This window comes from Ambystoma mexicanum, chromosome 10 (assembly GCF_040938575.1).
Source record: "Ambystoma mexicanum isolate Mex_15411 chromosome 10, UKY_AmexF1_1, whole genome shotgun sequence".
Lineage (NCBI taxonomy): Eukaryota > Metazoa > Chordata > Amphibia > Caudata > Ambystomatidae > Ambystoma > Ambystoma mexicanum.
Genome location: NC_090932.1, coordinates 1,489,821,930 through 1,489,848,074, shown reverse-complemented (window position 1 = coordinate 1,489,848,074; position 26,145 = coordinate 1,489,821,930). Strand labels below are relative to the sequence as shown.

General features: G+C 43.3%; 1 protein-coding gene across 1 annotated transcript in view; it reads left to right on the top strand.

The window, feature by feature from the left end:
* The first annotated feature begins 375 nt into the window (after window positions 1-375).
* Window positions 376-26,145, top strand: part of VPS33A (VPS33A core subunit of CORVET and HOPS complexes) — a 285,704-nt gene continuing 259,934 nt past the window's right edge. Inside the window, exons 1-3 of the mRNA XM_069619602.1 lie at window positions 376-578; window positions 1,750-1,815; window positions 18,007-18,134. Coding sequence (XP_069475703.1) covers window positions 477-578; window positions 1,750-1,815; window positions 18,007-18,134 — 296 coding nt within the window. The 5' untranslated portion in view covers window positions 376-476. The remainder of the gene's footprint in view (window positions 579-1,749; window positions 1,816-18,006; window positions 18,135-26,145) is intronic.

Sequence of the window (26,145 nt, the reverse complement as noted above, 5' to 3'; positions counted from 1 at the left end):
GGTGTGCATCACTCTGTAACATCCCGTTCCTGTGTGCAGTCATGATTTTACATTAGCATGTTGCGCTCTCAAATTTCCCCACTCGATGCGTGAAAGTATGATTTCCACTCATACTTTTCCGTCTGAAAATGTTAGTTTTACTTTTCTCACGTTAAATGTAGGACACGTTCCAGAATTAAAAGAAAAACATTTGGTTAACATTTTGAAGTCAGCATGCCCGATCCCCCACCCCCTTCCTAAAATAAGTCTAGTAATTGGAATACACTAAACCAAAACATCGATTATCATCACTCTACCTTCTCTCGAAGCAGTATTTAAGGAAACGAAAGATTTGACTCCGTCTATTACAAATGGAGTACAGTTAAAGATGGCCGTCACATTACGATTGGTTCTTATTGGAGTAACGCCTACCAAGCCCTTGCAGAAGTCATGTGACATGGCGGTCACGTGAGCTGTCATTGCCTGTGTAGTAGGAGATGGCGGCTCACTTATCTTACGGTAGGGTAAATCTGAACGTACTTCGAGAGGCTGTACGGAAAGAGCTGCGGGAGTTCCTGGATAAGTGTGCTGGCACCAAGGTGAGAGTAAAGGAGGATCCTGCTGTAAAGAGCCCTGGCACTTTCCCTGACTGCAGTCCCAATGCTGAGCACTATGCCATTTATATCTTTGGGTAACTGAGTGTCGCTGACCGGGTTATCTACGTATTTGCTTGTTTATGCCACGTACGTATATTTATAGATATGTCATTGTAGGGCAGTGTCCCACAGCGTGTATCTCTTTGAACGTCCTCGGCGGTCTTTTGTGTGTACTGTACTATTAGAGGTCCCGCAGTACATTGCTCGCAGTTGGTTTATGATGTTTATGTCAATGCTAGCATCTGTTCTGTGATGGTGTGTGTGTTTAATTTGTTAGGTCCTGTTCTTTGTCTCCTCTCTGATATTTATGTATTTCTAACACTGTTGTGTAGTGCTATGGTGTGTGTATCACAAATGAAAGTGAGACTTCATCAATAAAGTACGACCAAAAGCTAAAATATCCTCTTCTGTGTGAACAAGAGTACAAAAAGCAACCCCAGTCATACGTTTCTCCCTTATTGACCAAAGTGTGGTGCAGCTGATTCTCTGTAAGGGGTCCATATCTAGATTGCCCTTTCTTGTTTCTGTTGAAACAGGGAGCGATAAACATAAAAGCACAAAAGGTTGTGAGAGAACCTCAACCAAATTTAACAAAAGGCAGAGCTCTCAAAATGTGATTGCTGAATTTCAGGGGCTTTGTTGCGTTAAATCTGAATTTCAGGGTTTTTGTTGTTAAATCTGATCACCTTAACACACTCTTAACCAAGGATATAAATTGCTGGGCCATATATCGATATATAATCATTGCAGTGTTCTGTGATGTTTGTGTCTATAACTCATTGCTGGACAGTGACTTGTAGTTGCTATGTGTTTGTACTGTGTGCAATCCCCAAAAAGATCTTTAGCATTAAACTAAATATTTTTGTGTGCAATCACTTATACTTTGTCAACTGTTTTATGTGGTGTTTTATGTGTTGCACACACTTATTTGTTGAACATCTAAATACAGATGACAGGAAACTAATTTAAGAAATAAAAAATGTGTGTTCTTGGATAGGATAGCCCGTATAGTTGAGGCCATTCTTATTGGGGTATTTTCATTCTCTTAAAGTTTTTCATATATTTTCTGTGGTTTATCACATTGCAATATATTCATTTATTGGTGTTCTTTCAGGCAATCGTTTGGGATGAATATCTGACGGGCCCTTTTGGATTAATTGCTCAATATTCACTTTTAAAGGTAATCCAGAATTTTATATATTTTTAGTAGGTCTTTTTTATGTTCTTAATATAATCAGCAAAAAAGAAATGCTGTATCTTGTATGAATTGTATTCTTCATGCTAGTATGTAGTAGCTAAGCCTCTTACCCCATCAGAAAGGCAAGAACACTCATCTGTTAACGTTGGATCACAGCACCTCATCCATCGTGATTTCCTTTGTCTTGGCCTCCCCTTCCTCCTCCCGAATGATAACATTGGGGCTGGTCCTTACCTGCCATCATATATAGTTAACAGCACATGCTTACCTATTAACACAGATAAGAAATGCACATCTTGCTTTCTATTGTATTAATAAAGACTTGGACTGAAATTTGACCACAGGCCAATATGAATCCCTTATGGACTAACGTGGTTTATCTAGATCCCTGCTAATTTGATGCAATGACTAGTGCTCTCCAGGAGTACAGGGATGAGTAGTGGCTAAACTGTCTACTCGGCCCCACGACGCTACCAATAAAACCAGCAGTGATCCCATTCACAAAGGTAAGATGGACACAGCCGACATGTATACCTCCTTTTACCTTCTGTAGCAACATGGGCTGAGGGCAAACTTTACTCTCAGGAATGGTGCAAGGTGATTGCAGCAACTCAAACCTCAATCGTGCAGATGCCAAAATGAAATAACGTTGAATTAAGATTCTATACAAATATATATATATTTCACTGACAAAAAACTTTGTTAAAGGGATGTTATGGTTAAGTTGCACTACTAAAAACCTACGCAATTCAATGGACAAATGTTGTTACAGGGACGTTATGGTTACAGGTAAAACCGAAACCCCCTGAAATTCACCATTTATGGCAAGCTAAGCAACCATACCTCGCGCTACCAGTAATAACACCCATGACATCAAAGATGACATCACAAAGTCAAGCACCTTAGAGTGGCAGGAAGAAAATTTCCCTCATGACGCAATGACTTAATAGTAACCCCATTGGTACTCACAGTAGTGTGAACCATAAAATATGTAATATATATTGCTGCATGTACACCAAACGCATTTTCTTTTCAGTAAAAGAACGTATTGGAAAGGAAATCATGGCAGTACAAGCGGCAACCCTTCCACAACAGTATATGGGCATAGGAAAGGAAAGAAACTCTGTGTATAGGAAAATGGACAGCCTGGAAGCCAAAGTGGATAAATTGGTCAACAAATGTGCCACCTTAAAGTTTGCGTACAAAGATATATTTTGGATAAAATGAAACAGAACTGGCACACCTGCACGTGTACTCCTTCCCCATGTCAGAGCTCGCCATCCCCTCAAAATCCGTGTGATGGGAGACGTTACAGTGATGCGTCAATCTCTTCCTCCCCTCACAACCAATTTGTGCACATCCCCCATTTCCCCACAATAAGTATCCACTTCTGCTACCCCTTCCCTTTCCTAATGGTGTGTAAAAGTAAACGTTAATAATGAAAATGTTGTTGAGTGTATGTGTGGTATTGTTCTTATGCTGAAATGCCATTCTGACTCAGCGGCACACGGTCCTCATTGCAATGACCGCAATTAAGAAAAAAGTAGGTCTCCTATGGACACCGCAGCTGCCCGGCCTATCCACAATGGCAATGGAGGTATCTGTACAATGCCAGCAGGCTCTGCATGTCCGCATGTTGTCCACCACCCATCAATGCGTGTGGGAGAGGACGTTTGTTCGTTGTGCAAGTACACACATGTGTATGTGTTCCTCTGTGTTCTGGTAACATCGGCACTGTGCAGCATATGCAAAGGAACGTTAATGAGGTTGAGGCGGCCACCCACCTCCTACAGGTAGCTATACAAATAAACATCCTACCTGCTGTACCCTATAAATAGCCAGCGTCTCCCAAAGTGGTCGGCGCATTTGTGGCGCTCTATTAGTCAGTTGAGCATAGGCAACGGTGAGCATAGGACACCCATGCACACCACGTATTCCGCCCAAAACGCGTCCAGCCGCCCCAAAGGAAAACAGTGTCGACATCACCATGCGACCAGGCTGCGCGTGGGCCCTTATTGCGGGGACACAAGCCCATATTGTAGGAATTACTGAACCAGATCATATATCATTTTATGGAGTAAGTGCTGAGATAATGGCGGGGAGATGTGTTTTATGTATGAATGTTTATAACATAGTAAATTATGCTAAACAAGAGCAGCAATGTATTCCTGCATATGCAGCATAATGTTATGTAGCTTGTCCCAAACGGAACCTGGCCATGCACCCTGGAGACTCTGCAGCATCCCTTCTATGTCAAGAAAGACAATTTTGGAGGAGCTCTGCTGGTATCCAGTGACCAAGTCAAGAGTATTTAAGCCCCAGGCCCAGCATCAGTCTTCAGGACCTGGGAGCCAGCGACGGATGACACAATGCTGACCAGAAATGGCAGAGTCCTCTGCCATTTCCCCAATCGTCATGATCTGTAAAGATTAGTCTTGTTTTCACTTAATTCCCTAGAGGGGTGCATTTACTCTGATTTGAGGGTGATCAGGGGGTACCCCAAAAATATTTAAGGGGTGACCCTGTAAATTGGGGTTCGCTTTCAGTGGGGATGGCCCGACGTGTTACTTAGTTACTTCCCCTGTACTTTGCGAAGCCCTAGGCAGTTCAGCCACGCCCAACTGTAGTGATCAGACTCCTAACTCAAAAAACCCATGTATCCTGAACGACTTTAGTAGAAGCCATTTTAAAAGAAAGCCTTTCTGCTCACTGGAGTGGGGCGTGGCTCCAGAACAACAGGCATGGGGACTTCGAAACAGAGGGAAACTCAAGTGAAAAAACACCCACATGAGCATACTCTTGCAGGTGATAACAAAATGGGAAAATGTATGTGTTTGTTATGGTGATGTGAAAGATATGGTATGGTGATGTACGAGGTCAGTGGAATAGATGGAATAGGACTTTTTGGTGATGTAGTATTGGTAATATAGTGTAAAATAGGACTTTTGGTGATAAGGAATAAGATTCGATAGGATAGATTGGATTTCAGGTGATGTGTTGAGGAGTAGATTGGATAAGAGGTGGGTTATGTATTGCAATTGTCACGTATTTCTGTTTTTCTACTTTTTATAATGGGAAGGAAAGGGATCCCCAGCTTATAAGGACTGGGGGGGGGGAAGGGATCCTCAGCCGCTATAAACAGGTTGAGAAGGTAGTACCACACATTGGTCTTCTTAATGATGGTAAAAGCAATAAGTGGTATTACGTAGTGTCTCGGTATAAGGAATGGGCATGGATGGTAGTCTTTTTTTTTTTTTTTGTATATTTTCTCTTGCTGTCTTTTGTGGGAAGGAAGGAATGTGGATGTGTCGTGGTGTGTGTGGGTGAAATCAAAGTGAAGAAAGTGTAAAAAAGGGTGGGAAAAAGTGGGTTGATCTATATTTTTGAAGCAGGTGCAGCATAGCAGTAGGGTTTAAGTGAAGCATTAGGGACGCACGCAATATTATGTAGGAAGGAACTCCAATAAAACACATGCATAGGGTTCTGCCACTGTGTTGTGACGGAATAAATAAACAAATGATAGTAGAAACAAAGGGGGGACGTCCTGCTCCTGGCCAGAGCAGGGCTCCCATAATAGAAACATGCTAGAAAAAATGTCCATCTTTGTAGCAGCAAAATATGAAGGGAACAAGATTCTAGATCTCTGTAAATTAGTTGAGGATATAGGAGATCAGGAAGGTGAAAAAGAGATCCAGTGTAAGGGGATATACCCCGTAACACCTAAACCTGTAGTGGGGTATAAAAACCCAGTCTATAAGCCTCCAGAGGTAGAGAGTGTCAACAGGATTAGCAGGATTACCAACTAGGAGGGGTGACTCAAGAGCTTTTGCACCTCAATATAACTCCTCCACAAGCTCTAATTTGCCCGTAGCATTAGTGTACCCAGAGGGTCCACAAGTAGACATTGACAATGAGCTAAGAGCATTGCAGGAAAGGTTGGTCAGCTTACAAGAACAGAAAGAAGTATCACCAGAAATAAGGCTACCGGTGCAGAAAATAGGGGATTGGAATCCAGGAGATTTTTTGTTTCGTTAAACCCTTGGGCAATAAGAAATGTTTGTGTTGAAAAAGATGATGGACAGAGTGTATGGACAGTCCTGGGACAAGAAGTAGAACAAGCAAGGTATAATGGAGGGGAAGATCAAGGTGGTAGAAATAATGAAGAGGTAGGGCAAGAAGGAGATCAAGGAGAGGAGGTGGCGAGAAACCCGTCCCGGCTACAAGAGGCAGTGGGGAGGGACAGACCAAGAAATAGATGAGATTTAATCATGGTAGTTCAAGATAAGAAGAATACTAAAGGGGTAGAAAACAAAATGCAGATGCCTCTAATACATAAAGGAGTAGGGATAATGCAGTATGTGTTTTGGCCTCAAAAGGACAAAAATAATGTGACTAAAACTCTCCCCCAGCTTAGAGACGGTGATAGTAAATGGATCTTCTATGAATTTGAAAAACAAACAGCAGGGGTAGCCTTAGCAGTAGGAGACTTTAAGAATGTACTGGTCACCTTAGTTGGGCACCAGGCCGGGGACATATGGGCAAGGGCTGGGTTAACTCTTGCAGATAATGGACATGATGGAGAAGCCTTGATGGAGAAGCCTTTGATGAGGTAAGGGCAAGGGCATGGGATGCCCTACGAAGGGATGTACCCAGATACCCCATACTTGCATTCTTTAATGCAGTACACAATGGGTGAGGATGAGAACCCAGTTAGTTTTATTCTTAAGTTATAGGAAATGTGGAGAGTTGAGACGGTTCCATTTTTCTATTGTATTGTAAAGAGGGGACTACCAAAAGAGGTCCAGAAGGCAATCGATACATTTGTGGGAATTCAAACCAAAGGGTGGACAGAGATACAAAGTATAATAGTCCACAATTGTAAGAGAATTAAGGAGCAGGACAGGGAGACAGCCCAGAAGCAGCAAATTGACAAGTCAAAATGAGTGGAAAAGAAACTAAATAAGCTTGTCGTTCAAGCACCAGTGAAGCACCAGCTCAGGGGGAAAGGACACAATTGCGGCACTATGGGGCGAAGGAGGACGGGGTCAATGGGGTTGGGGGGAATACAGTACCCCAACCCACAGTGGCAATATGAAGGAGTACCAAGGGGAAAAGGAGGATTTCGAGGAGCAAGAAGCTTTGGGAGGATAGGGCCTCGGGGAGGAGGATTGCGACCATCACAGTGCTGGTGTTGCAGGAAATGGGGGCATTTCGCAAGGGAATGCAGGAACTAGCCTGGGATGAGATTTAATTATGGGCCATCACCTTCAGGGCAGGGGTTCGAAGGGCCTTAAGGAAGGAGACAACAGAAATTTGGCGAGGGGGTCAAAATCAGTTTCCTTATGGGGCCGACAGGCAAGGGCAACATGGGCAACAACTACAGCAGGGTGAGGGAACACAGTTTAACAGAATGGCAGGGGGATCAGGTGCCCCATTCCAAGGAGTTACAATGACGGGGGTGGCCCTTTTTCATTCCCCAGGACAAATACATATTCTGATTAGGACAGCCCACAGAAAGCATGTGCATGTCCTGTCCTATTGATAACCGCAGACCCTGAAGAGGAGCCCTTGGTGGAAGAGGAAATAGGAAACCGGCAATATATATTTATGGTAAATTCCGGTGCAACCAAATCATGCACCATGGAAGGGAACTTTCCATTATCAGGTAAAAACTCTTTATATGCAGGGATTCTCTGGGGCTATTTCTAAGTTCCATAGACTGAGGAGCTGGATATAAAAGTGGGAGGGGAGTTAGTATGAGCCCTTGTTATAGTCAGTTCCCCTGTGAACTTGTTGGGTAGGGATCTGCTCAGTAAAATAAATATAACTGTATAATTCACAGATCATGGGGTAGTGTGTTCCACTCCAGGGATGTATGTAACTCAAGCAATGGTAATAATCAATGCAATAGCAATTGAGTCAGTAGTACATGGGGTTCCTGTGGTCCCAGATATATATATATATATATATATCATTTTTTTTGTTTTGTTATGGTATTAAGATATTAGTAAATGCAGTGCCTCAAATTGTGACAGCGTTGGCAAGTACCTACAGATTTTATTTTCCGATCCATGGTGCCACCCGAGATGATGGCAGTGACAATGTTGTCATTAGATTTGCAAGGACAAGTAGTGTCAGAAAAAGAGTAGTCCTGATTGGAAAAGACCAGGACTGGTGTGAGTAGCACACAATATTATATATATACCCGACAGTGTATTTAAAGGAACTGACGGATAAGGAGTTATTTGAGGACAGTCAACAAAGTGGGGAGATTATTTTGGGATTCTGCATCCCCTGTTCATGGTGCACCATAGGGAGGTACAGTGCCCCCTGATGGCAGTAGTAACTCGGATGTTTTTATTTTTGAGGAGGACATGGGATATGTGCCAGCACAATTATGGACTGTTAATCCACACGATGTTGGGTTACTGAGAGCTGTGACCCCTGTACAGATTACATTGAAGTAAGGTACTTGGCACAAATCATCCAGTATGTGGATGATCGGTTGGGATGTAGTGAAAATAAACATCAGTACAGGAGGGATTCTGTTACATTATTGTAATTGCTGGCTCCCAAAAGATACAAGGCAGATACAAAGAAGCTACAGTACTGCCAACAGGAGGGACTATACTTGGGACAACTCATTTTTGTAATGGGGGAAAAAAAACTTATCAGATAGGGCGGCGGCAGTGCGCACCACCCCTAGACTCAGGACTGTTAAGGAAATGTAGCAGTTTTTTGCCCTTATGTAATTTTTGTAGGGCATGGATCCTAGACTATGCAGTCTACACAAGGCCACTGTTACAAAGTCTCAGAGAAGGACAGAGGACTTAAAAGTACATTTTAATGGACTGACAAAATGACTAGACAATTTGAGGACTTAAGCTATTTTCACGGCTTCTGTTTTAGCAACTCTGGATTATTTGCAGGAGTTTTATTTATTTTCACACTCTGAGGAACGGCTCATGAAGGAAGGAGACATATTATATGGTGATGGGTCATAAATAATTGACCAGGGGGCGGGAGGGAAGCACACGGGGGCGGTAGTGGGACACGGTAAAGGGGGGGGAGAAATAGTGACCACCCCTGTAGAAAGCGAGACCATGGTTCCATACACAGCATTGCCCATATTACAACAGGACCATCTGGGAAACTGATCATCCCCAGTTTTAAAGGTCCATATGAGGTGGTGGTCTGTACTCCTCTCGCCGTCCGTATGAAGGGGTTGGCTATTGGGTGCATCTCTCGGATGTCCTTAGAGCACCCAAGACCAGGCAAAGTTTAGTAAGGGCATAGCCAAAGAAGAGACATTTTTGAGGATCCATGCCAGGGTGGTGTGCAGTGGCACACGCCGCCTTTTTTTCTTTTTTCATTTTTTCCTGTTTTTAATTTTTTTTCTTTTGTCAAATTTTATTTAATTTTTATTTAATTTTTTTTCTGTTTTTTTCTTCTCTCTTGCTCTCTCTCTCCTTTTATCTTGCACGCCCTCTGTCTCTCTCCTTTTCTCTTGCACGCTCTCTCTCGCTCTCCTTTTCTCTTGCGCTCTCTCTCCTTCTCTCTCTCTCTTGCTCTTTCTCTCTCTCCTTTTCTCTTGCGCTTTCTCTCGCTCTCCTTTTCTCTTGTGCTCTCTCTCTCGCTCTCTCGCTCTCTTTCTCTCTTTCTTGATAACCTTTTTTCTCCTCTCCAGGAATAAGCAAAGATGGCTGACCGACCTCCCTGTTATGTAGGGATTAGATTAAAACAAAAGTAATTTGTTCTATGAACTATGTATTATATAAAGTACTATGTTTTGTATGACACTGGTTGTGGTTGTTGGAGTGGATGAAGGGATGTTTGTTATATGGGGTGGCCATATAAAGGGGGGAGGAGGGTATGGACAGTTGGGGGAAAAAATGCTAATGTCTATAAAAAGGGGAAATAAAAAATGTCTCAATTTTTACCGGCCACCCCTACCAGTTTTCTTAAACGAATGAAACGGGAAGCATGAATGACGTATGATTTACATAAAGTGTTGGGTTTTGACACTATTTCTGACGTCCAGAATGTAGAAACATTGAATAGCTAGTACTCTGATATGCGCCTTGCAGGAAGGAAGTCAGTGAAAAATGTTACGTGTGTGCATTTATCCCGCACACATCAGGGGCATCCTAAGGTTTTTAGTTCCACATCCAGTCCCAATTACAGAGGCACAATGATTGGCACATCCTGCACTATAAGGGATAAAGGGCACATTCCAGGCACATAGTGCGCAGTTGAGGAGCATTGATCTAGATCCAGCGTTCTGCAATGGCAACACAAAATACTGCCAGTGTCTACAAGGACCATATTTCTGTTTGGGAGGTTACTCAAATGACAATGACAAATGACAGGGAACCACAGTGATGTGCCTGGCAGATGGGCTGATCGAGTACAGCAGAGAAACAATATCTCAAATAGAGACTATGTGTGCGCAGTATGGTCCCAATACATCACATGGCTGACACAGATCGCAACAATGAAGAAGCCAGTGCAAATAGATAGGGCTAAAAATTTTGAACTTTGTTTTAGCAATGAAGGAACAGTTCCTGGTGGCACAAACACACAGTGCAACAACACTCTCTTGTGATCCCTGGCATGACGAAAGGTACAGCAGCAGTGATGGATTACTACTGGGTTTGTGGCCGACAAGCCTACTTGTAACTCCTACCACCTGCGAGAGGCAAGTGTTCACAGGCCACCCTGCACTCAGTGCTACTAGTAATCCTGGATGAACACCTGAAGGGAGAAGAAAGGCCTGTCGAGGTGCCACCAGTCACACTAGCACCTAAAGAAGCTTGCAGATCACACAAGAATTTGGTATGCTGCCAGAAAAAGGACGATTTCAATGGCGGGGAAGAAAGAAAAGCTCAAACTGTCAAAAGACTGTTCCGCACTGCTCAGAGGAATACCTGACAAGTATTGAATTTTTAGCTCGGCAGAGACTTTCTTTTTTGGCTCCTGGGGTACAAGCAGCTACTGCATTTTTCTACCCCCGGATGATGCTGCGAATGGGTCACTATCCCAAGTCATCAAGGCGGTGCACAATCCAGGTGTTCAAATGAAGGAATAAGGTGGAGTTCAGAGCAGATTGGCTATCGCTTGCCTTTGATTGGGTCCTGTCATGGCTGGGGGCAGCAGTAAGAATACTGGTTCCTGTGATCATGTTGTTCTTTGTTCTATTCTGCATGTGCCAATGGGGTCTCCAATGATGTGTTCCTATAGTCCCTAATAGTGCAAAGATGATGGTATCAATTGGGGGACCTAAAACACCTTGCCATACAATAAGCAGCGAAACTCAAACTAATATTTCTGGGGTTGTAGATATGTCGGGTGGGGATGAGTTTGTTACTATAGAAGTAACGAAAGGGGGAATGTTGGGAGGAGCCTAGTGCTTTTCATTTCCAAACTTTCCACGCGCTTTAGAACTAGGCAAGATTTCTGTTAACTCTTTTCTAAGCACTACACGAGTCCAGGGGGGAGGAGGGTCACTAAATAAAGATAGTTAGGATTGAAACATAAGTGCAAATAACTATTCAGATGGATATATATATGGGAAACTATTACATTGTAAGTTAGCTTTGCTCAAAGCACACGGTAAAGTCAGGCTGTGCTAAATATAAATTACAGGCAGGCTGGTAGAGGGCACGAAGTGGCTGAGCAGCTGTTCCTGTCAATCACAAGCCAATGGAGACTAAAAAAGATTCAGCACGACATAGAGTACTAGGAAAACAAGGTTTATTGTAGGAATTACTGAACCAGATAATATATCATTTTATGGAGTAATTGCTGCGATAATGGCGGGGAGATGTTTTTATGTATGAATGTTTATAACATAATAAATTATGCTAAATAAGAGCAACAAAGTATTCCTGCATATGCAGCATAATGTTATGTAGCTTGTCCCAAGCGGAACCTGGCCATGCACACTGGAGACTCTGCAGCATCCCTTGTATGGCAAGAAAGACAATTTTGGAGGAGCTCTGCTGGTATCCAGTGACCAAGTCAAGAGTATTTAAGCCCAAGGCCCAGCATCAGTCTTCAGGACCTGGGAGCCAGCGATGGACGACAGAATGCTGGCCTGAAATGGCAGAGTCCTCTGCCATTTCCTCAATCCTCATGATCTGTGAAGATTAAAGTTTTGTTATCACTTGCAAGATAGACTCATGGCTTTTAATTCCCTAGAGGGGTACATTTACTCTGATTTGAGGGTGATCAGGGGGTACCCCAAAAATATTTAAAGGGGTGCCCTGTAAATTGGGGCTCGCTTTCAAGACACATCACATCACCGCACACTGCGTAGCATCAACATTTTGACTGTGCAGCGAACTGGTACATGGGATGCTGAAGCCGATCCCGATATGCCTAATTTTAGTGGGCACAATGCTACGTACAAGAGGCCCAGCCATGCACACAATGGCTTAAGAGCCTTGGCACACACACCACAACACTATCCTCCGATGCACCGGCCGCGTCCAATGTTCGCAAACCTCACGGCATACTGGAAGCCAATGAGACTTCGGCCCGCGGAGCGAACACGGAAATGGGTCTGCAGAGCGGACCCATATATCACTGATTTTTTTTTTGAGACGTACATTTCAGTTCTCAATAAAAGTACTGGTCGGATTTCCACTAAACACACAAAAGCACACCTTCTGACCCAAGTCACAAAGCGTTTCCCCATTCAGTCTATGGAAGAAAATTGGGACCCCCCTATAACGAAACCTCACACAACTTGCTGAAAAAATTCATACTTTTTTTTTTTTTTTTGCAAAGTTTGGTGGATACCCATAAATATATATCGCCTTAACATCACTCACCTAGACTTACAGGGTTGACACTTGTATATCATCAAATAGTTTTGGCTTCAATAATTGTGTGCTCTTATCATTCACCATTCCATAACCAGGAATGGATTATTCTTAGAGATTACACTGCCACCAGTCAGACAAGTCAACAATTATTGCATGTTCGATCAGATGGGAAGAAGTTTAAATGCTACCTCTGGCTGCAAATGACTTTGGGTTACAGGAGCTGTCTTCATACACTTGTGACATTTTGACCTGCCCTTTGCTACTGGAGAGAAGGGGCTGCGATTGTCAGGTGGATATTGGTGCAGCAAAGGCATATGAATACACTATGCTTTTGGCATGGAGCTTTTTGGAAGTGTTGGGGGTGGGAGCATTCTGTATCTTTTTAAGCCAGTGCTTTCACACCCTTGCAGATAGCAATCCATCACAGCTAATCCATGTTCTTGAATGTTCACATTTTAGTTGCGTTTGCCTTCATACCGCTCATCAACTTATAAAGTGACAGAAGCACACTTTTACTGACTAACTTGCTCCCCGCCTAATGCTAATAAAGTGGGATACAGGTGTTGCTGGCATATTATTTTAAATCTCATCCCCTGCATACCTTTGCTCTGCAGTTGTTTTGGATTATAACTCCCCTCGCCCCAACCAGCATTGACAATGGCAAGGGATCATGGGAGTTATAGTCCAAAACATCTGGAGAGCTGCTGGTTGCAGCCCCCAGAACATATTCTATTTATGCTGGGCTAGTGGTTGCATCAAAGTGACTTTAAAGTACCTTGTTGAATTCAACATTTCATTGTAACTCTCCAATGTAAATTAACCTATTGTTTGCTGGTCATGGTCTGGTTGCAAAGATTTAGCCAGCACCAACACTGAGGCTTGCAGCCAACGTATGGTACATTGTATATAGAGAAGAAGCTTATGGTGCACTACATTAGATGCTGATGACAAATACAGTACAAGATAATCAGGTTTAGGATTTATTTATTTAAATGGCTTTGTTAGTACACACCACAAACATAATTTTTGCTAGTGCGCTGCAGAGACTAAGCAGACCAGAAACTGAAGGCAACTCAGGCATTCAGAGGAACTTCAAGCTTAGTTGTCTAACCAATTCTTCAGAATTTTCATGAACTCAAGTTCGAGAGAGGAAGTTCCACAGGGCTGGAGCAACCACAGAGAGATACTATGGAGCAGCAGTAAGGGTAGATCTTGCGGGTCAAATAAGTGGGAGACGCACCATGCAGACATTTGTATTTCAGGCATTGGAGATGAACTCCCCATCCTAACGTGTAAGGGGGACGAACTGCTAAGGATTGGGTTTCTCCGGCCACTACCCGATGTACCTCCTATAGGGTGAAAGGCGAGGGATCCTGCAAGGTCACCACCCCACCAAGGTGGGAAATTTCATCTTTAGAGGTTTTGCAGGTCCCTGTTCCAAAAAAACATTGGGAAATATTTCTGGGATATTTAACCAAAGCCTAGTTCAAGAAAACCATACAAATGCGCATGGTACGTCTCCGGTGTCTGAACTACAGCTGGAATACACTGCATTGTTTGCTCCCATGTTAAAACCCCTACTAGTAAGGAGAGAATGTGATCTGGGTCAACAAGTATAGCGTTCAGGTAATCTGACCAAAGAGTGCACACAATGTAAACAGAGAAGTTCTCAAACATACCAAAAGAATGGTTCAAACAGCCACAGTATTCACTTTAGAAGAGGGACATCAAGACACCACAGGCCACCATCCTTCAGATGTGGAACACCGCAGGTGCCCGCACACGCACTGGTTGGATTCCATGAAGTTGGTGACTTTACAAGCTGCATTTAAAGACGCAGAACGAACAGTCTTTCCCAATGCTGGGAAATCCAAAAAGAGGGATCTGAGTATCTATTAGAGGAAAAGGGACCAATCCAAATTCCAGAATTGAACCTATAATGGCCCTAGCTAATTCAAAAGGCACAGGTCCCAAAAGCCTGGAGGAAGGTAAAGAAAGTGGAAAGATGTAAGGAGCTTTGGGAAAAGCTTGGCAGGAAGCTGGCACACTTCCAAGCAGACCCTAGAAATAGGTAGTCCACGCCTTGGCCAAACAACAGCAGTGTCTCTAGAGAGATATATCCCAGAGCACAGAGCTACAGGAAGGTAGTCTGCTGCCATATCTGATGAATTGTTCCGAGCCAAGCAGGAGGCCTGAAGGTGAGGGAGAAATACCCATCAATGTGAATACTGGGAGAGACTTGGCTCTGCAAGTAGGGTTGTGGTACATAGCTTTTAGTTTCTTCGATGTCCAGTCAAAGAGCCTGCAAAAAGGATGCTGTGTGAAGGAACCAGAGAACATGGCACTTGGGAGAGGTCCTGAGTTATGGTTAATGAAGAGGGGGTTGAGATTGTGAGTAAACCCTGGAAGAGCTTTCCCAGTAGAACCTCTCTGTTTGTTATTTAAGGATTGGATATATAAGATTCAGACTCTTTTGTTGGCCAAATCTTGAAACGTTTGTGTTGTGAGTTTCGGGTAGCCAGGTGGCTAAAAGACTTGTTAAGATTAAGGGTTTGAACTTTCTGTTGGCCCCATCATTTGTATATTATTGTGTAGACTAGGGTGTCCCAGGTAGGATTAAGGGCTTATCAGAATAGCTTAAGAACTTTATGATGTTGGTACTTCTCTTTACAGGTGTTTGACACTTGAAGAAAGAACCACTTTGGGTGGACAATCCCTGACACTGTTTGCTTTAGGAACATCCTTATTATTTGTTGCCCCTTTGTTGTCCAACCATGTCCCTGAAGAAATAACTAATAAAATAATTCAGTTGAACCACATTCATACTGTCATGTGTATCATTGTTCAGCCATATCACAGCGGCAAATGGAGTTCTCCTACGAAAGGGGGAAGGATAGCTGTTTACAGATGCCAACAATGAAGAAACCAGAATCTCTTTGGACCAACTGAAGTCCTTTTAATTTGTAATCGGAAAGGTTAGCGTAAAAAGCATTCGCATAGTCCATATGGGAGTTGATAAAAGTTCCTCTTACTCCTGGTTCCATGTGTTAAAATCGCAGCAAAAATGGCAGTTTGCTCAATAAATCGCTGCAAAAAGGCAGTGGTTTTGGCGCTGCAAACCATGCAATGGATGCGGGGGACACCCCTGCAACTATTCAGTTTAAAGGGGGCGGGGGACAACACCCCTGCATCCCCCACTCACCTTAAATGGTATAATGGGTACACCTTTACCGGGTCAAACCACTGCATTTTTGCCGCTTTTATTTTTTACAGACAACTTTTTAGGAGGTTTTCCACTTGTACTGCAGCCACCTTGCTCGACTCCAAGATGACAGCCGCAGTCAAATACAAACTGGCTTACCTCCAGTGGCCGTTATGGAACTCCCACAGTTGGGGATAAGTACCAGAGACTAAAAGGGAGCTTTTTGTCTCAACGCTAAGGTTTCTGTACCATAGCTCAGTTCGCATTGTCCTTTTTTCTCTTTTCCCTTGTTCTTCTTTCGGGGTCCTTACCTCCTTGTTCTTCCTGTACCCTGTCTCTCCTTGCCTCGTAGCGACCTTGCTCCCTTTTTGGCCTCTTCCATTCCTCTGAATCCTGCATTGCCTTTTTTTCTATCGGCTTTATTGCTATTGACCGGCCTCTATCGTTCGTCATCTGGATCTACGTTTTTTCTTTCTCACAAGGGTTTTCCTATTTGTAGGCTCTCTCTGGGTGTCACCCAGCCTAGGACGGTGGACCAACAGGCAGGGTGGCATCTAGAGAGAGTCACACCTAGCTGCACGAATCCTGATTCTGGACCGTGATTGGCGGACACCTTGTCCATCAGCAAGACACGAGAGAGGTCTTGCCTACAAATTTATTCATCTGAATTGTCAGACGCTGTTCTGGACTTTAAACCTGACATTAGGATTAGTAGTGAAGGAGTTCTAGTGGCTGCAGCGAAAAGCATGTCATCGTGGTCATGGACCAGAGCAGGGTCAGTGCCATCTTTGTTTGAAGCTAGATTGGCAGAGGCTAAGTAGGGAGTTTCCTTCAATGTGAAGTTGTAGTTGTTTCGAGGCATCTTTTTAAAGTATTTTTGCAATCCAGTGGAGGCCAGACATAGAAAATTAGTTGGAGAGAACAAAGCCGTAGAGGTTTGGGAATCGTAAAATGTGTAAAGGAGCCCTCAAAGCAGTTGGGACTGAACCATGAAATAAAAAGAAATTGATTAAATGGGTCATTCGGTATAAAAGAATGTTTGTACAGTCGGTGGCAAGTGCTGTTGGGCAGATGTCCGCAGATTATTTAGCTGGCTAGAGGTGTTTGAGAAGAGGTAAAATCTTGTCAGGAGAGGTGTTAGGAGTGGGTTGGAGGGTTTGTGTTGATGAGTGGAATCCCTCTATAGCCAAATCTGAGATTTTGTTGCATAACTCCTCAGAGTGAGGAACGGGGGGTTTTGAGCAGTCGGGACAATTTGGAAGATGGCTCTGAAATAGGATTTAAATATCATTTTGAATTCTTCAATGTTTTCTGGGTTGCGGTCTTGGGAAGGGGAGAGCACTTCCGATAACTGAAGTTTTGATTAAGATACTCATCGAGCTAGAGCAGGGGGTCTTCAACCTTTGCCTCTACAGATGTTTTGCTCAATAACTCCCATCCGCATAGTCATTGGTGAGGGACCGTAGGAGTCGTTGTGCATATCATCTGCGGAGCTGATTGCTGCAGACCCCTTTGGCCACAGTTCTGAGTGTGCAACCTACATATCCATGACAGTCAGTCTGGGCTATTTTTAGTTTTTATTAAGAGGGCATTCTAAGTGGGAGTAAACCCTTTATGTTGCACGCTACTAGTCGGTCCTTATTAGTCAGTTGCCCTCTCAATTCCGCACTTGCAAAAAGCACACTATTTCTTACTCGCCAAAAGTCCATAATAATGCCTGCTGAAGGTGTAGGTTGAAAGGGCATGTCTTGTCAAAAAACGTTCTCTCAGGCTCGCATTGCCTCCTAGGTTTAAATCAATTTGTGAATCGGGCATTGGATAAACAAGTGATTTAAAGATTGAATGGAATTGCTTTGATTACAGTATGAACATCAATTTGTGATAACATTGTTTTTAGAATGCAAATAAAGAATTTCGCCTGTAGGAATAACATCCAATCTAAATCGTAAAAATTGCATCCTCCAATATGCATTAGGAAATGTTCTCAAGTAGTTTGGTAACGATCCCAGTGGTTTATCAATTACAGAATTGTTTTTATATAGTGTTGGATTTTGTGCTGCATTTACAGATTCCTATTGTATCCCTGTCTGCTTTTGTTTATAAGTGTAATGGCTGTATTTTTGTCTTTCTTTTCCCTCCCAGGAACATGAAGTGGAAAAGATGTTCACCCTTAAGGCTGGTCGGCTGCCTGCAGCTGATGTTAAAAACATAATTTTCTTTGTTCGGCCTAGATTGGACTTAATGGACATAATTGCAGAAAATGTGCTCAGGTAGGGTCTTCCATGAAAACACTCCACTTCCTATAGCTTCCTTGCAAAATGTGTCTTTGGTTAGTTTCGTTATTGTATAAATGGTATCCAGGGAAAGCTGGAGGAGAGAGTTGGAGTTGGGGTGTGGATGTTATGTGGGGCGTCTCCTCCGAGTGAATGCTGTCAATTAATTGAAACGGCATAGAGCTGTCAATTAATTGAAACGGCATAGACCCAGTGTGGGGTGAACCATTGTTTGCATTAGTTTCATTCAAACTCTTACACAAAAATGTTGGCAATTGCTTACAAATAATTTGCATGCTTAACTTAAGTGGCTCAACTACGGTCTAAGAATGAATGTTGACCATTAGTAAACAAATCTTGGGTATTTCAAGGTTTCTATTTACTTGTGGAGATGGAGCTTTTTTTATAGATGTTTTCAGTTTACAATCAAACCTTTGCTTTTCCCTCTTCCCTAACTTTGTTGACAACTTTCCTACACGATTTCTCTGCTTTTCACCGATCTGTTACTTTTCTTCTGTCTCTCCTTGCCCTCTCACAGGAGTCCTTTTCATTCTTTGATTAAGTTTTCCTCCTTTATCCTCTGACACCCCAATCTCTGTTCAAATTCTTGTCAATCTCTCCTCTCACTGTCTCTTCTATTCTTTTCTAGCCTTTATCTCTGAAACCCACAGTCACGTCTCCCCTCTGACTCAAATGCACGGTTATTCCATACAATAGCCATCAAATGTAGCTGCTCCTTAATCGCGTAGGTTTTAGAGATGCCTGCCCACATATGGAATTCTTCCTTCACTATTTTGAAGCATAATTTGTAATATATTTAATTGACCCACATTGTTAAAGACCTCCTCATCCTCTGGGAGCCGGTGCAGGTCTCCCGGCCCCCGAGGAACCTCTGCTTTTAAGCTGCCTTCAGTGCTGCTTATCAGGACCCTGTTTATCAATTGGTGTATTTCTAAAACCGCTTGTCTGAGGATAGTATAGCGCAAGGATCGAACCTCTGGCTATAATGGAAGGCCCCTCTCTTCTAATAATTATATCAATTAAAATGATACAAACACTGTTGACCGGCGCTCCAAAAGAAAATTTCTTTATTCGTCTTTGTATTTTCCAAATTATAATAACATCATTAGCTGTAGTTTTTAAACAATATCGATGGCCCCCGACACGCATTTCCCCTTTTTTTCATCAATGGTTCATCAGGAGGGATAAACAATATAAACTTTTAACCCTTTAAGTGCCATGGGTTTTTCCCCCCAGTGCCAAGGCCTTTTTTGGTGACTTTCTTGATGAGTGTCGCCATTCAATGCCTTGTAACTTTTTTGTTACATGAGATATCTCGACCAAATTTGGCCCCTTTTTCTCCCACTTGTAATCCTATGTTGCTGTAGGGGGGTGAGAGAAAAAGGGCGAAAATGTGTTTTTTCAAAAAATGCCAATTGGGCGCACCTACCGGGGCGGAAAAGGGTAACCCACTGGTAACCCCAAGCCTTTCAGCACAGCACATTTTGTTTGTGTGGGCAACCTACAGATTTGGGCCTAGGGTGTCGAAGCCAGCAAGGAAAACGGGGAACCCCATGCATTTCCCAAAAGAGGACACCCGTGGGAATGCACAGAGGTCTGACTTGCGTGAAGCGGCCCAGAATTTATTACCCAGAACCCCTGGCAAAGACCCACATGGGAGAAGGGTGCCCAAGGCCAGGGATATTACCGCCGACTTTGCTGGACCTATGGCTGCCCTACGTTACAGCTTCTCTCCACCAGGGAGTCCCGGCAGTGTGCCAATACCTCCCAGAAGGGAAAAGCTGTAATGCAGCCCAGCTGCAACTCCAGGACGGTTGGAGGTGATGTCCCTGGCTTTGGACATCCATGTACCATGTGGGTGTACCGTCTCCTAAGCACAGCGGCAGCTCCAGGGAGCCCCGGAAGGTTCCCCATTCCGCCCCGGAGGTGACATCTGTAACATAGCACAGCCAGAGGTGGAGCCTGGGCTTGCAGACGGACAAGCCACATGGGAGGGATCCACTCCCAAGGAAACGCCAATGTTCTGCTGGCATGGGGGGCAGTTTGTGGCCGGCCCCTGCAATTGTGTCCCAGCCCACCAAAATATCTGCCCAGACGGCCCACTCCCACCAACAACCCAGCCCCAGTCTCACCCACTCCACTGACAGTGGGCCCTTACCATAGAATAATAAAAAACAGTACTTGCATAATGTTGCAGCTGCTCGCGTAGAAAAAGCTGTAAACAAAACAAAAAACATGTGTTACCTATGGTCACACCAGCAAAAAGAAATCAGTACTTTTCAAGCATCCCCCTCCCCCTGTTGCAAGCCATCCCTGGTGGTCTACTGAACCTCACCCCCCCAGTGAAAACCCATTTGCCCCTTCCTACGGGCAGATATTTGCCCCCAGGGAGGGCTGCATGAGGTGCCCCCCCCACACTCCATTTGGGGTGGGGGTGGGGAGAAGCACATCCCAAAACGTCAGACAGGCCCTCCAATGGATGGGGAAGTAGGGTTTGGGCACCCTTGGGGCAGATTGGCACACCAATGTGCCAATCTGCGCCAAGGGAAGTTTGGTAAACAAACAAATTGAAAATGGCAGGCTGCACTTTAGTGGGGGCTGAAGGGCACCCTAAACTGCCAGAACATTTTGAAATGTAATAGAGGGTGCACCTCTCCACCCCCACCCCAATTGGAGGGGCGATGCATCTCATGTAGCCCTCCCTGGGGGCAGGTATCTGCTCCTAGGAAGGGACACCTGACTTATCTGCCCCCAGGGAGGGCTGCATGACATGGCCTCCACTCCATTGTGGGTGGGGGGGTCACCACCCCTTCCCATTAGAAAATTCCCTATCTGTTTGGGGTGCCCCACAGCCCCCCCCCTAAAATGCAGTCTACCATTTTCACTTTTTTCCTTTGGTAACCCAACTCCCCTTGATGCAGAGGGACACATTGGTGTGCCATCTGGCCCCAGAGTGCCCAAACCTGACTTCCCCCAAACACAGGCCCAGTGTGTGTAGTGAGACACACTTATATATAAGAAATAGCACACATTTCACTCTAACTTTGAAATTTATACCACTGTTAATTATTTTTATTAGGAACTGTGCAAATAACTTTTTCAATTTCAGGTTTCTGCTGAATTTGAATAAATCAACCCTTGTTTTGAAAAAAAACATATTATTGGTAGGGCAGAAGGATAAGCCTTTGGTAAGTGCAGATATTAAAGGCAAAGGACATTCATTTTTAGATAGATTCAATATTAGGTCTTCTTTAGTCTTTGTTCTTTTGATCTCGTCTTGACTCCTCTTGAGTTAGCATCTTCTTCTGATGTTGCCTCTGCCTCTCCTCCCTTTTTGGATTGTCATATGCTGGGGTAGATTTGTTTTCCATTGTTTGTGTTTTCTGTATTCTTCTAAAAAAGAATATGGAGTAGTGTTTTCTATGTTGTCTTGATTTGTGAGGTTTGAGATCTCTTGTTCTCCTTCACTGGTTGATTCTATTTCTGATGACCGTGGTGAGGCATTTGGTACTTTTGTTTTGGGATTTTTTTTTTTTAGATATGAACCCTTTTGGTTTTCTATTTGTTTGTTTTGTGAAGTATAGACCCTTTTAAATTCATAGTCCATCTCATCTCTATGAAATGTTTGTTTTCAAATTTTTATTTCCTGTTCATATTTCGCTAGGTACTCTTCCAAAATGTGATAATTTTTAGATGTTGCTTCCGGGATGTTAAGGTGCTTGATTTTACTTTTAATCTCTTCAATTTCCTGTGTTAATTTATCATGAGATTTTTTTAGTGTTATTATCCTATGCATCATCTCTTGTGAGGTTGTTTTTAATAATTCCTCCCAGTCTCTTAGTTCTTCTAAATCTTCATCGAATGAGGGAAAGATGCAGATGCGTAGACCTCTGATAATTCTTCCCACCTGTAGCTAGTTTTCCAATGAAGTGAATTCCCACCATTTGGAACGTTCCTTTTTTGAGGGATTTTCTATTTGTTCAAACAATTGTTTAAGTGATTTAGAATTAATATTGGGTTTTCCAATATTTTGAGTCTGTAGTCCAGAAAATAGTTGCTTGGCTTCTTGTTCATGCATTTTGTACTTGTCATTCATTATTTTGTACCTCAATTTGATTTAGGGTTTGATATTGATTGAAATACAACTCAGCCTCTTAAGACAAAGGTTACCTGAAATCTCAAATTTGCAGCCTTAAATGACAAACTGCGGCGAGTGGTTTGTAGAAGTATGTTTTGCTGATGGAATAATTTGTTGGTGCTGCCTACATTTGATGTTTGTTGCTCTAAGAGCTATCCGTTTCTGACATAGTTTGCTTAAATGTAGTCTTATAAAGATCTTATCATTAACTTATCCTTCCTTTTTATATCAGTCTGGCGACCCTCCAGTTACCCTAAATGCATCCCCATCAACCTCAGATGCCATTACTTCAATGCCAGACGTCCCTCTGATTGAAAATGTTTGATGGAAAACAAGGCAACGGCTAATTTGTAAACAGTTATCCTTTCCCTGAAAGAGGAATTTCTATCAGAAGAAAGATCTTCCCTTCCCATGTGCAGAGTTTACCTAGTGTAGTCTCTGTTTAATTCTTATTTTATCTGTTCATAGAAGATTAAAACATCACACCTTATGAGTGTTTCTTGATTATCCTGTTAATGAATGTGTTTTTCTTTTGCTATGTTTGTCTGCACCCTTCACCTATGTTTGTCTGCACCCTTCACCTAAGAAGGGGCCCCTCTCTTACTCTTATTAATGATTGACAGTGGTTTTCAAACTATTTATGCTCCTTCGTATATGCCAAATATCTCCAAAGTCACTGCGCCAATTGCATTCCTCACCTTTTCCCCATCTGTGCACCAGCCGAAAACTCATCAAGCCTCCTCAGCTCCCTCCCTTTAATCACTTTCTTTTATTGTGATAGCACTTCAGATGAGCCAACTCTAGATCTCATCATAAGCATCATTTTGTGCATAGCTGGATATAGCAAATGGGTCATGTTCCCTACTACCTGGAGTTTGTCTATACATTTTTGAAGTTCCAGAATTTACTACGTGTGAGTCAGTTAATGCCTGGGTATGCCATTAAGCTGGATGCCTGTACAGGTTTCTTGGCTAGGTCAGAGATTCAAGTTCCTACCTCCTTAGTTGCTGTTTCCAAGAAATTAGATATCAGTTCTTTAATCTTTTCTGAGTGCCCTTGATTTCAGAGACCCGCAGAATCTGAATATTATTGCCTAGTCAATACTACTCTGCACATTCTGAGGTTAGTTCCAAACTCTTGGCCGTATCCTGGAGAATTGAGAGCAGGATCTGCATAACATTAATTTCTCCTTCATCTAGCCTGATAACGACCCAGCGGTAGAGTGTGGTCTCCCTTCTCCATATTGTGATGAATCCTGCAGAGTCCTCACTGGTCCCCAGCCTGGAGTCTCCTCCCATGTGGCCAGGGGAAGTTAGCCGCTACCTGATCCTTACCCCGGGGGTGGTATTCTGAGGGTGGATGACATGGGAGGAGATTGCTGTCGGTGGGGGGGGGGGGTAGAAGGGGGTGGTGAGCACTCCAACAGGAGAGACGCAGTATTCTTCTCTAACCAGTGAAGAAGGCTGTTTTAATTCCGGAGTCCCTGGCGGCATGTTGACATTATTCAGAACCCTTCAGTGGTAAAACTCTGAAAACCCCTTTTGTTAAACTTTCCAAACATAACTCTATTTATATATGTACATTACTGCTCTAAAACACATTTAACATCTCATGTTTATGATGGCTCTTATTTAAACAAGAATTGTCTACAAAGTAATTAATTTAAAACTGTCTAAAATGCCTTTGGGCTCCAGGTCCCCAGAAAGCCTCAAGTACTGGGACGAAGAGGAGGAGCAAGGTCAATCTGGAATGAAAGTAATACCAAGTACAACATGTGGTCTAGTTGTCAGGTTCACAATCCGCTGCATGGGACATTTGAAATTGAAATCACCTGCAGGTGAGGGAAGGAGACGAGAGCTGGCGAGAGCGCGGAGCGGGAAGCAAACCCAGAGGCAGATTCACAGAGACGAGCCCTGCAGGAGGAAGAAACGGTCACAGGCAACCGCCTGGAGGTATATCATACCAGAGGAGAGGAACTCCGGTAAAGTTAAAGCGGGTGCCGAGGAGGGATCGATAGAAGTGAGACAATTGCTGTGTGACTTGCCGTTTGACTGGGGAAGAGGCCGTCTTGTGGAGTGGCAATGGTTCCTTCGGCGGAAGAGCGAGAGGCCGACGCAGGATCTGAAAGACGCTGCTTAGCAGGAAAAGCCTGCCCAACACCCTTCACACCAGCTGCACGTTGCCCTGGTGAGTCAACCAAGAGGAGTTGGAGTGAGGGTGTGGGGGCCCTGGGACGTGCCAACAAGTTAACATACATTTGGGACTTAAATACCGACCAAGTAGAATTGAAGGACAAGGGCAAAAGTGGTACAAATCTTCTTAGATGAGATGCCAATTTGGGGAAACCTGGAACCCGCATTGCCATAATTCAAGAGACACTAGAGAAGAAATTAAAGGGCAATAGTTGTACAATTATCCTTATGAGATGTCAATATGGGGAACGTGCACCAAGCATTGCCAAAAGACACTAAGAAAGAAGTTGACAGACTGAACTTGAACAGAGCCCCGTATGTGGGATATCAATAAGGGGGAAGTTCGAACGAGTGAAACCTAGAGTCAACCAATTCTAAACACTGAAGAAGTGCAACTGTGCTATACTTCAACTGTGTTATATCTTGTAGAAAAGACCTGGTGAAAAGATATGCATCAGGAAGTGAGCTCTTTTTTGAAAGAGATACCTGGCAGGAGAGTACACCAGGGGATCTGCGTGAAGGGGGCAATTCCTGGCTGGGGAATACACCAGGAATTCATAAGGTAGATGAAAGAAAAAGGTAAATTGAAAGATGCCTGACAGGAGAGTACACCAGGATATCTGGAGATTCAGTTGAGAAATTCCTGGCCGGAGAGTATACCAGAAAATCTTTTTTTTAGCAATTGTGGGAAACGGATACTTTTTCATTTGAAGCAGTTGTTCAAGTTAAACAGATTTTGCCATCCTGAGAAAAGTGTTCTATAGAAGAGACATTTGCTTAGCCAATCTGAGGAAAGTATTTTTGGGAGAGACCTTTTCATTGACTTTAACAGAACATTGTTGGAACAAAACACTATCCACAGTTTCCGTGAAATAGTTCTGGGGAAGGCAACCGACTCCTGGACTCGAGGAGTGATTTGCTGGAATTGCACGTTTTGTTTTGAAATGCAAACTGAGACATTTGCATTGCACCTTCTGATTGTGTATGTTAGTGTAAGGGTCAGATATCTTTTGGACAAGGTCAGCTTGTTTTATTTTCATAGGCAGGGACATTCTCGTTAGGATAGGGACAGATGGACCTTTATCCAAACCCCTTTTTATTTGAATAAAAATGCCTAATGTGAAAATATTACAACTTTGTGTCCGCCTCTCATTTCTGACCCCCCCCCCACAATCTGCACATAGAGCCTTTGTTATATCTCTTTTGTTTTCTGAGCTTAACTTCTGGATCCTTTCTTCCTCTACTTGGATTAACTTACATTTACTGTGGCTGTATTTTCAGCCCCAGGGGATGTGAGTGGTCTCTTAAAGGTGCAAAGTGCTCTGTATTGGACGCAAGAAGCCCTCTGCCTCCAACTGCAATGTGTCTGTAATGCATGGATGATCTCTGACTTTTTGGTATTGTTAGAAGAAAGATTATACAGAGGATGTTCTGTAAAAAGCTTAAGAGCTCAGTGAATTGTGAATCATGGGTAGACTATGACCCCCTCCCACCCTGAGTCAAAGATGCCCCAGACTGTTCTCTAGCATAGAAGTAGGATAGCACTCTGAGTCTGTCTTCTTTTTTTTTTAAAAACTTCTTTTTAATTATTTTTTCAACAAAGAAATACATTTCCCAACTCCCACAACAACCCGCCCCCCCTGAAAGCAGCTGCATT